Source organism: Ornithorhynchus anatinus, chromosome X3 (genome assembly GCF_004115215.2).
Source record: "Ornithorhynchus anatinus isolate Pmale09 chromosome X3, mOrnAna1.pri.v4, whole genome shotgun sequence".
Taxonomy (NCBI): Eukaryota; Metazoa; Chordata; class Mammalia; order Monotremata; family Ornithorhynchidae; genus Ornithorhynchus; species Ornithorhynchus anatinus.
The window spans coordinates 23,338,473-23,350,456 of NC_041751.1; the positions used below are offsets into that span (position 1 = coordinate 23,338,473).

At 51.3% G+C, this 11,984-nt stretch overlaps 1 protein-coding gene across 1 annotated transcript; it reads left to right on the forward strand.

The window, feature by feature from the left end:
* Positions 1–1,766: 1,766 nt before the first annotated feature.
* On the forward strand, positions 1,767–11,312 carry GNG10 (G protein subunit gamma 10). The gene is given in 3 exon segments (NM_001205010.1): positions 1,767–1,890; positions 7,815–7,946; positions 10,902–11,312. Coding segments are annotated over 2 exon segments (207 nt in total). The 5' UTR covers positions 1,767–1,809; the 3' UTR covers positions 7,941–7,946; positions 10,902–11,312.
* The last annotated feature ends 672 nt before the right edge of the window (positions 11,313–11,984 follow it).

An 11,984-nucleotide genomic window follows, 5' to 3' on the forward strand; every position in this document is an offset into this window, starting at 1 on the left:
TACCGGATCAACCACCTTGCTGACCTCCCAGCCTCCTGTCTCTCCCCACTCCAGTCCATACTTCACTCTGCTACCAGATCATTTTTCTACCAAGCCGTTCAGGCCACGTTTCCCTACTCCTCAAGAACCTCCAGTGTTTGCCCATCCACCTCCGTGTCAAACAGAAACTCCTTACCGTTGGCCTTGAAGCACTCAGTCGCCTTCCCCCTTCACCACCTCGCTACTCCTACTACGACCCAGCCCGCAGACTCTGCTCCTCTAACGTCAGCCTCACCGTAACTCAGTCTCCTCCATCTCTCTGCGTACCCCTCATCTACGTCCCGCCTCTGGCCTGGAATGCCTTCCCTCTTCATATCCGACTCTCTCCGCCTTCAAAGCCTAATTGAAAACACATCTCCAAGAGGCCTTCCCCGACCGAGCCCTCATTTCCTCTTCTCCCAGAGAGTACAACAGAGGAGCGTCTCGCCATCCTTGTTGTCAGAGGGACAAAAGTAACCCGGGAATGTAATCGGTTCAGTGGGGACACAGAAAGCTTCCGATTAATGCCATCGTCCTCATCATTAGACTCGGTAGGGAACAGAGCCACTAAAGCAGTTTAGCCTTCGGTGCGGACGGTGTCGGTCTTGCACATGGCTTTTCAGCCTTACAGCCGGGCTAACGTCTCGGCGGCAAGTAGCGTCGTCTTCGACAACGAAGGACAGGTGAGCGCGCACACAGATACACTGGACAAGGCTATGCTGTTCATTCGGCTTGGGAGGGATTTGAACTTTACTTGGAGCTTTTCCTGCACTTGACCCCCAGGGAGACCTAGGAGCGTTCTTGGAAGTGTTTGCATGGTAAAAAGGCCAGAGCCACAGCCTTTTCCTCCTCTTTTTCTTCCTCCCCCTTTTCTTCTCCCTAATCTTTCTCCTCCTTTTCCTCTCCCTCCTCTTTCTCCTTCACCTCTCTTCCAGATTCTCCTCCCTCTCCTTTCCTTCTTCCCCTCCCTCCTTCCAGCTCCTCCTCCTTTTCTTCTCCTCTTTCTCCTCTCCCTCCTTCCATCTCTTCCTCCTCCTTTTCTTCTCTCCTTTCTCCACCTCTCTCCTTCCATCTCCTCCTCCCCCTCCTTTTCTTCTCCCTCCTCTTTCTCCTCCACCCCTCCTTTTCTCCATCCTCTTCCTCCTCTCCTCCCTCCTCTTTCTCCTCCACCCCTCCTTTTCTCCATCCTCTTCCTCCTCTCCTCCCTCCTCTTTCTCCTCCACCTCCCTCCTTCCAGCTCCTCCTGCTCTTCTCCCTCCTCTTTCTCCTCCCCCTCCTTTCCTTTTCCCTCCTCTATCTCCTCTTCTCCCTCTTTCTCCTCCACCTCCCTCCTTCCAGTTCCTCTACTTTTCTTTTCCCTCCTTTCTCCTCCACCTCCCTCCTTCCAGCTCCTCCTGCTCTTCTCCCTCCTCTTTCTCCTCCCCCTCCTTTCCTTTTCCCTCCTCTATCTCCCTCTTTCTCCTCCACCTCCCTCCTTCCATTTCCTCTACTTGTCTTTTCCCTCCTTTCTCCTCCACCTCCCTCCTTCCAGCTCCTCCTCCTCCTTTTCTTCTCCCTCCTTCCAGCTCCTCCTCTTCTTTCTCCTCCCCCTCCTTTTCTCTTCCCTCCTCCTCTCTCCTCCCATCTCCTCCTCCTCCCATTACGTGAGCTCAGTTCCTGCTCTCCTTGCCCGCCGGGGGCGGGGAAGCGGCCTATCGCTGTCGGTTGGGAGGGAAACCCCCGCCTCTCTGCTCCTCAGTCAATTCGTCGGTCGGTCGGTCCCCAGTCCCTGGGTCAGCAGCAGCGAGCGGCATGTCTTCCAACTCCAACCTGAGCAGCATGCAACGTTTAGTGGAGCAGCTGAAGCTGGAGGCAGGGGTGGAGAGGATCAAGGTAAAAAGGAGGGGCTGCTATCCTTCCTGACTTTCTTTGGAGCAGGGTTCCATCCATCACTTCTATTTAATGAGCCCCTACTTGGCGGGGAGACCATTAGACCGAGTGCTTGGGTGGGGACAGTAGCACAAAGTTGATAAAGACACAGCTCTGTTGCAGCCTCTGTCCCTGGGTGACCCCCTTCTGCTTGTACCTGTTTGGGGGAGGGTCAATCCCCTGCCCTGGAGCTGCTCTTTCTCCCTATTGCTGTACTGTATTTTCCCAAGCGCTTAGTACAGTGCTCTGCACACAGTAAGCGCTCAGTAAATACGATCGAATGAACGAATGCTCTGTCCCCCCTGATTCTTCCCCAAGGCAGTGCCACTCTGGACACAACACAGCTCCGGCGCCCTGCATCGCTGCATCGATTTCTTCTCCCCTCTCCTACCCCCTCATCCTTTACTCCCCCTTCCCCATTTCTCCCGACAGGTTTATCCCCTCTCCTTCCACAGCTGCGCCCAGTTAAGGCCTCCAATGTGCCCAGCCGGCCATGGCACAGAAGTGGCTCGGATCCCAGGATGGAAGGACGGGACGTGCTTCCCGGGGGAGGGGGAGAGGGGCGACGGATGGAGGGCCCCGGGAATGTCTGCATTGTTTGGACGGTAGCTCGGGACCCTGTTCACGGACAAGGGGATCATAGTGCTGGTGGTCAGCTGGCCTGGATGTCGCCTCGGACCGGCACAGACCCTAGCCAAACCCTTGTGCTGTGAAATAGAGAGGGCAATATTATATTTTATCTCGGAGGAGGAGACTTCGGAGACAGGATGGGGATGAGGGACAGATTAAGGCTTTGCTGGGCTGGGCCACATAGAGTTGGGGAGCTCTTGTGCAGGAAACAAGGAGAGGTGGAGAAGGGGAAACGGGAAAGGAGGAAAAGGGGAGGGGGGACGACAGAAAAAGGAACAGGGAGGAGGAGAGCCTGGGGGAAGGAAAAGGGAGAGGAAGGGGGGAGAGAGTTCTGCTTCTACATTATCGCTTCAGTTGTTACATGGCTGGTGGCTCCATTATGGCCACTGTTGCCAACAGCCCAACAGCAGCAGTGGCGCCCAGCCCGGGAGTGACCGGTTGAGCTGGGCCACTGTGGCCTGGAAGGCAACCGAAAAACACAAGTGCTCCTACTACTGACAATTAGCTACCAGCATATCTGGGAAAGATGGGCTCATGGTGCACCCCACCTCTGGGCCAGGGGTGCGAGATGAGAGAAATCCTGTCTGGTTCCAGGCCTGGCGGGGGATAAAACGGGAGCACCCATCCCTTTTCTGACTCCCAGGATCTGGTTGGGCTGCCTCCCTGTAGCTATTAGCCCCGACTGGGGACCCCTCCATGATTGTGGTCCTGGACGTGTACTCTTTCCTTCCTCCCCTGCCCTCAATCTGGTTCTGGTGATGGAGCGATTCTTTCCCTCGTCTTAAAGTTCAAAGAAGTGTAGTGTTATGCCCTTTGGATTATCAGTGGCGTTGCCCCAAAATAATAGGACTTCTGCAGAAGTCCTCAAGCAGCGTGGCCTAATGGAAAGGTAATGATAACGGTGGGATTTGTTAAGCGCTTACTACGTGCCAGGCACTCTTCTAAGCGCTGGGATAGAGGCAGGGTAATCAGGTTGTCCCACGTAGGGCTCGCAGCCTTAATCCCCATTTTACAGATGAGGTGACTGAGGCACAGAGAAGTTGTGACTCTCCCAAACTCACGATCTCCGACTCCCAAGCCCGTGCCCTTTCCACTAAGCCATGCTGCCCAGGCCCGGGAGTCAGAGGACCCGGGTTCTAATCCCGCTCTGTCAACTGCTTGCTGTGTGACCTTGGGTGAGTCATTTAGCTTTTCTGTGCCACAGTTTCCTCAACTGTAAAATGGGAATTCAGTGCCTGTTCTCCCTCGTACTTGAGACTGTGAGCCCCCAGGCTGGATGGGGACTGTGTCCGGCTTAATTAACTTGTGCCTACCCCAGTGCTTAGAGCAGTGTTTGACACAGAGTGAGCACTTAACAAGTACTATAAAACTAACAAACAAAACAAACCCGGTAATCCTTTCAGCCCTGTTTGCCAGAGAGTGGGTGGGACGGGAGGATGTAGATGCCCAGAGCTGTGAGAAACAGTGCTGAGAAAGGAGGTGAGTTTATTCACTCAATAGTATTTATTGAACGCTTACTACGTGCAGAGCACCGTGTTAGATTAAAGGCTCTCAATCCTCACCTGGACCACCAATAGTTCGTTTCCCCGAGGAGTTATTTTTTTCTTGGGTTGAATGCCACTCTTCTCTTTAGAACCTGAAGGCATTTTGTATCCTCTGGGTGAGTAATGTTCTTGGTAAACGAGACTGTGATTTCTACCGCAGTGGCTGCTTTCTGCTCAGGCCTTGAACAGCACCCTACCTTCACCTGGAAATCAGTGGGAGAGGTTTTTTGTTGTTGTTCTTTTTTGAAATCATTTGTCAGAGTCTTGCTTTGTCAAAAAGAGTCTTCTAGGCCTTGGCGATCTTGTAACCCCTTTCCACAATAAGGAGAGCAGCAGAACAAAAGTGAAATCCTGATTTGAACAGCCCTTTTATCTGAACTGAAATGTTTTCCCTTTCACTTTTCATCTGTACTCCCAGTGCAGAGCTCTCTCCCTCCTTTTATCCAGTTTCTTCTCCCCCTTCACCTCAGTTCACCGTCTTTGGTTCCTCTCAAACTGACCTACTCACTGTGCCTTGTTTTCGTTTCTCCCACTGGGTCCAACCTCTGGCCTGAAACTTCCTCCCACTTTCAAGCTACCGGACCACAGCTCTTCCCATCTCCACTGCCCTTCTGAAAGGAGGGCGCTCCTCCAGGAAGCCTTTCCCAGTTAATTTATCTTCTCCTCAGATCACCCCTCCTCCGGGAAGCTTTTCCCAGTTACTTTCCCTTCTCCTCAACTATCATTTTGCCACTTCTGTACCAACTACTCACTTGTGTGTGCTCACCGATATCCACAGATAGCCCTTCTGTATCATCCTATTTTACTATTTAAGCGTTAATTCATCTTCCTATCCACTGTTCCTTCCCTCTCCCACCTGTAAATGATTTTAGTGTCTGTCTTCCCCACTAAATTGTAAACTCCTCGAGAGCAGTGATCGTGTCTACTGAGTCTACGCCTCTCTCTCAAGTGCTGAGTACAGTGTTCTGCACCTAGGAGTCCTTCAGTAAATAATTATAATGGTTTCGTCCGTCTGTCTCCGCCGATTAGACTGTAAGCCCGTCATTGGGCAGGGTTCGTCTCCTTCTGTTGCCGAATTGGACGTTCCAAGTGCTTAGTACAGTGCTCTGCACATAGTAAGCGCTCAATAAATACTACTGAATGATGATAGTTTTGTTACTTGTTAAGCGCTCACTATGTGCGAAGCTCTGTACTAAGTGCTGGGATAGATACACGTTAATCAGATTGGACACAGTGCCTGTCCCACGTGGGACTCGCAGTCCAACTAGGAAGGGAGTAGGGTTTCGTCTTCATTTTACCGATGAGGTAACTGAGGCGCAGAGAAGTGAAGTGACTTGTCCAAGGTCACACAACAGACAGGTGGCAGAGCTGGGATTGAAACCCAGGTCCCCTGACTCTCAGGCTCGTGCTCTTTCCACTAGGCCACGCCGCTTCTCCAGATTCTAAATACTATTGATTGGCATTCGTGTTGCCCGTTAACCGCCCAGAAATCCCGTGCTCCCATTTGGTCTGAGTCTTTAATTGCACACATACATACCCACACAGGAGAAATCATTTTATTTAAAATAATTCCACTATAACTTTGAGCATTGAGCTCCTCCCCCTTTTCTCCCACATCAGCCCCGGCCTCAGTCGAGCTGGGCAGCAGCACTGAACCCGTGTAGCCAAGGCCCAGCGGTGACACATCCACTCCCCAAATTCTGGAAAGCACAGCGGGGGAGAGGATAACAAACCAGCCCTGGGAATTCTGAAACTGGATTCCCGGGAATTCTGAAAGCCGTTCTTTGTTCAGTTACGGCCGCGGCTGCGCAGCCCTGAAGGACGGCAAAATTGAAGACCTAGATGTGATTTTGGCTTCGTTACGGGTGTCTAGGTTTGAATGGGGTGTTGGCCTGAATGGCCAAATAAGGAGGGGAAGAAACTGCCCTTGCATCAGAGAGCATCTCCCATCCATAGCGCAGACTTGTTTGACCTCCCTTTCCTGGCTATTCGACTTTGCCTCGGGTTGATTTGTTTTTGTTGCGTTAACTTCCTCTTCCTTGATTCCCCTCCCGGCCCCTCTTTCTTTTCTTGTCCAGTCCTTCCTCCTTGTCGATCGATCGATGGGTTAAAATCCTGCCTCTCCCTCCTTTCATTTCACTTCTTGGCGCAAAGTGCCCGCAGTCCAGTCGCGTTGAGGTGGAACTTGGACTGGGTTAAGCAGCCCGGAAAGGCCGGTGGACTCGTCAGCTGACGGTTTTGCAGCTTGCTGGCAGAATTCAGGGGTCAGATTCCCAGGCGACGGCGATCCGCCCCCTGTTTTTCTCACACCCCCGTACTTTTTCACTCGGGAGAGTTTTGCAGGCCCTGAAGGCAGCGGCTACTTGACAGTAATCCTTCTCCCCCCAGCTCTTCAACCCCGTTGAGCTGGAACAGCCCGTTTTTTTACTCAAGCGATCGATAAGCGAGGGGCCGGGTTCATAGTCCTCTCAGGGTGGTGTAACGTGATATAGCCTGGTCAGAAATAACAGGAAGATATGCCCCGGAGAGTCAGATGGCATAAACCCCACCTCCGTTCCTCTCTGCCTGGCTAAATACCTCTTCTAGCAGGTTGCCAGGCTCTGCGCCTCTGCCCTCACTCCTTTCCCCTTTAGCCCTAGAGTCCGAGCATATCCTGTGGCGTTAAAAGACAAGAAAAAAGAACGAGTTCGGTTGAAGTATTTTCCATAATGGGCCCCAAACCCAGATCAGGCGTCGCCTTTAAAGCCCGGTACGCTTACAGACAGTTTGCCAGGCTTCCATTTCTCTGGGCTTGACCGACTGGATCCACGCACCACCGAGGGGAGCGGAGAGTTGCTGGTTGTCCGGTTCGTTATCTAGCCGGGCGGGTTCCGGGGCCCAAGTGGTACGGTTTGGCCATCTTCTTCACGGAGCAGGTTAATCATCAGCCGGTGGTGGTTGTTGAGCACCTCCCGGAAATGGAACGCCGTCCTCCAGCTGCTCGGGAGGGGACATCAGATGCGTGTGTTGTCCGCTTGGAGGAACTTGCACTCAATCAGTGGTACTTGTTGAGCGCTTACCGTGGGCAGAGAACTGCACTAAGCGCTTGGGAGAGTATCCCGAGAGCCTCTGCTTGCTCGGAAGTGAACAGGCTCCTCCAGCATTCGCAAGGGCTGACTTAGAATGTGAGTCCCCCGAGGGATGATGATGATAATAATTATGGTATTTGGTAAGCGCTTACTATGTGCCGAGCACGGATCTAAGCGCTGAGATAGATACAAGATCATCAGGTTGTCCCACGTGGGGCTCACAGTCTTAATCCCCGTTTTACCGACGAGGGAACCGAGGCAGAGGGAAGTGAAGTGGCTTGCCCCACCCAGCAGACAAGTGGCCGAGCCGGCACGAGGACCCGCGTCCTCCGACTCCCAAGCCCGTGCTCTTTCCACTAAGCCGCGCTGCTTCTCTGGGACCATGTCCGATTCCCACCGTTGGGCACAGCGCTGTGCGCACGGTCAGCGTCTGATAAATCCTGTCGCTGTTAGCACGACTTCCGTGGCCCGGTAGGCTGGAACGATTCATCGACTTGGGGCGGATGCTACGCTTTTGAACGTTGTTATTTGCTTGGGTGTCTCCTTCGTTTGGATATGATATCAATTTTTAAAGGGGGGAAAGGTCCGGTCGGCACATCCGGGCGGGTGAGCTCATTTCCCGGGGTGGATTTTCTTTGGCGTGCAGGTCTCTCAAGCGGCAGCAGAACTCCAGCAGTATTGCATGCAGAACGCCTGCAAAGACGCTCTACTCGTGGGAGTCCCAGCAGGGAGCAACCCTTTCCGGGAACCAAGGTCCTGTGCTTTACTCTGAAGTCAGGTAATAGCGTTAATCGTAATAGTCCTGCTAAGTGTGGGGTTGGTTAAACCCTTACTCTGCGCCCAGCACTGTACTAAGAACTAGGGCGCACGGTCTGAGGGAGGGGGGGGAGAACAAGTACCGGGTCCCCATTTTACAGATGAAGAAACTGAGACGCAGGGAAAAGTTGAGGGACATACCCCGGGTCTCGCAGCGGGCAAGTGGTCGGACCAGGATTCGAAGCCGGGTGCTCTGACTCTTGGGCGCTCTGTTCAGTCAATCGCATTTATTGAGCGCTTACTATGTGCAGAGCACTGTACTGAGCGCTTGGAATGTGCAATTCATTGTACATTCTGTCTGCACGTCGTACTCTGTCCGAGTGGCCCGGGGCACTTTCCCAAGGCCTGCGCTCAGGTTTTGGGTTGGCCTGCACGACCACCTAGATTTTAAGACTGCTTCCGGGCCTTGAAAATCAGAATCAGCAGAGTTCTCAGCTTTACCTGTGGAAGTTACCCATCTGAGGGGTGAATTTCACTCCTCTGATTATCCTCAGAAGTGATGGATTTGCCCCTTTTCCTGTTGAGATATGTAACAGTAGCCCTCTCCCAACCCTGTATGTGCCTTGCCTGTTTCCAGCATGGCTTAGTGGCAAGAGCCCGGGCTTGGGAGTCAGCGGTCATGGGTTCTAATCCCGGCTCCGCCGCGTCTCTGCTGTGTGACCTTGGGCAAGTCACCGGACTTCTCTGTGCCACAGTTACCTCATCTGTAAAATGGGGATTGAGACTGTGAGCCCCAGGTGGGCCAGGAACTGTGTCCAACCGATTGCCTTGTCTCTACCCCAGCGCTTAGAACGGTGCTTGACACATAGTAAGCGCTTACCAAATGATTGTAATAATAATAATGGTGTTTGTTAGGCGCTTACGGTGTGCCAAGCACCGTTCTAAGCGCTGGGGGTAGATACAAGGTAATCAGGTCGTCCCACGTGGGGCGCACAGTCTTAGAGAAGCAGCGTGACTCAGTGGAAAGAGCCCGGGCTTGGGAGTCAGAGGTCATGGGTTTGAATCCTGGCTCTGCCACTGGTCAGCTGACTGTGGGCAAGTCACTTAGCTTCTCTGTGCCTCAGTTACCTCATCTGTAAAATGGGGATTAACCGTGAGCCTCCCGCGGGACAACCTGATTACCCTGTATCTACCCCAGCGCTTAGAACGGTGCTCTGCACATAGTAAGCGCTTAACAAATACCAACATTATTATTATTATTATTATTATTAATCCCCATTTGACAGATGAGGTCCAGAGAAGTGAAGTGGCTTGCCCAAGGTCACACAACAGACAGGTGGCGGAGCCGGGATAAGAACCCTCGTCCTCTGACTCCCAAGCCCGCGCTCTTTCCAGTAAACCACGCTGCTTTTCCTTTGTGCCCTCTTCCTGCCACTCCGCCTCCATTCCTGTAACTTAATTTCCCTCTCTTCAGCTCCAAGGCCGCAGATGTCGCCGAACCAGGCCCTCCCCCCATGCGAGGGCTCCTCCCCCTGGGGCTACCAAGTCAAGGCGCACAGCCCCATCAGAGCGGCAGGCGGGGAGCAGATCTGAGCCTCAGCCCTGCCCCTCTCCCCCTTTTCTTCTCCACCACCAGAAATGGGGAAGGCTGGGCTGGAAACATTCCTCTCGTCTTCCCCTTTTCCTTTCATTTCCCTTCCTTCTTCTCCTTTCCTTTCCTCCCTGCTTTCTTGGGATTTTTTTCTAGTCTGATTTGGGATGGCGCGGCTTTATCCCTTCACTCCGGGGCTTCCATGAGCCAAGTGCTATAAAACGTATTTATCATCGTCGGGAATGAGCGGTGCCTGAATAGCTTGCTTACAGTCAGGGGAGGCTGTGCCAGCCTTTTTTGAACAGCTACGGTTGCCCCCTAAGAAGACACACCTTGGCAGGGAAGGAAATGAGAGAAAGATGTAGTCACAGCTGAGAGAGAGAAATGGGAAGCCACTACTTTTGGTGTGTGGGTTTTTAATAATTGCTCGTTTAAAACCCTCTCCTTGGCAACTGGAAAGCATATATTAGACTTCTCAGCGGTACTTGCGTCCTGGGGTAAAAGTCAGAGAGCACTGCAGCTTTTTGTCCTAAAAATTCAATGCGAAGATCATCGAGCGTGTACGTACGTTGTTCAGCTCGCGCCGACCATAAGCAGCCCACGGGAACTCCTGCCGATAAAGTGTCCGGAAATACTCCGGCCCGTCGTTCTCCTTCCCTCTGTGTGGAGCCAGAGGGGGCTGCCTACGGTTAGAAGAAGCAAGCAGATGACCCTGACGCGTCCCGTGTCGTTCCTCTAGTTAATGGAGAATTACCACCATTCCAGAAGCATCGTGCTATTCTGGTACCAGGCCGTCCCTTGCCAACTGGAGAATCTTCCGCGTAGTTTTATAAAGCTCTTCTGTTTCGGAGCTTTTCTGTTTTTCTTTCGTTCACCTTTCTCCTGGCAATTTTGAGGGTTCGCTACCACCGGAACATGGGTGAAAAGCCAGTGACTATAAAGTGGGACATTTCTGGGCTGATGGCAGAATCTATTCGGGGTCTGAAAGGGGACTCTCTCGTAGGATAGGTAACTCCAGGCTTGGAGTGGGGGTAGACTAAAGACTAAAGATACCATTCCCCGTGCTCCAAGACAGGAACGGTTGGCTGGTGGAGAGGGGATGGTCCATCGCTTGCTTGGGTCAGAAACAGATTTTAGGGGCTCACGCCTCTCCTCCGAATTACCCCAAATAGACAGGGGAGCCCCCCCTGGGTCCTGACCATTTTGGATACCAGCGAGAGTGCCTGTTGGATGAAGATAAAAGCCAGCAAGAATGGAATGCTCCTTTTTGGGAAACGCAGGCATTTTCAGTCAGCAGGCATGTAAAATGAAAATGATGGGCCCTAAGAAAGGGGGAAAGCGTGCTGCAATCCAGGAAACCTTTCAACCGCTCTTTTCTTTTTGTAGGGGAGAAGTTGCTGGGAGAGGTCTCTTCAAGCCTGCGATGCTCGACGACTGCCTCCTTGTCTCAAGAAAATCCTTTCTCTATGCCCTTACTTTTGCGTGGCCCGAACAGTGTTTTAAGTGCTTACGAGTCTTTTTCCAATGCCTCACTGCAGGATATGCACAGGCCGAACCCTAACTCAGATAAACGAGGTTTCTGTTTGCCCGAGGGATAAACCGTAAAGGATTTACTGGGGTTTTTCAAACTATTGGTAATATCGGGAAATAATGGTTCTATATTTTTAAATATCCCCCAGAGATCCTCTTTTCATAATTGAGTTTCTAATAGAATACCAAATTTGACTTGCTTACTTGGATGTTTACATTTTGGGAAAAAAAACAGATCTTTTAGCAAATCGCTTTGCCTTCTTGTCATTCGCCTTGCCTAGATTTATACATCAATTCCCCTTGGAATTTATAGTTTTCTAAATGAAGATTCACCCAAGTGCTTATTAAAATGAAAAGGGAACTGGCTTTACTTGGCAACATTGTCATCATTTTCCTAAATGGGAAATGATCTCTTATTTTTAACACTAAGCATTCGGTGCCGTCTTTTAGACTGGTTTGGATTTTGAAAGCCCAGTAGAGTGCTGTGTATTAAACTGCCGGACGGTAAATTGCATGAGGCAGCTATGATTTCTGAGTGTTCAGTTCTTTAAATCTTCATCTGCGGCTTCTCTTCGACGCTGGTATTCTTTTTGTGTCTAAAACGTTATCGCGCTGTTTCTTATTTTTCACTCAACCAAACACATTTATAATATGACTAACAGAGATTAGATCGGAGGTACAACGAAAAATCAGTTAGCGTACGGAATTTCCAAAGCATATAACGTCTGACTACTTGAGCTATTCCAAGTGTTTCATTTGCGGCGGTGTGCCTTTGGAGTTTTGCAGAAGACTTTTAAAAGAATGCCACTTTCTCCGTTTCCAAAAGTTGTTTCATTTTGTTGATTTTTTTTTCATGTTTTGGCCTTTAGAAGCGTGAAAATAAAATTTCTTTCCTTAATAATCGGGTCCATCATGTTTCATTATAAGAAAATTTCACCA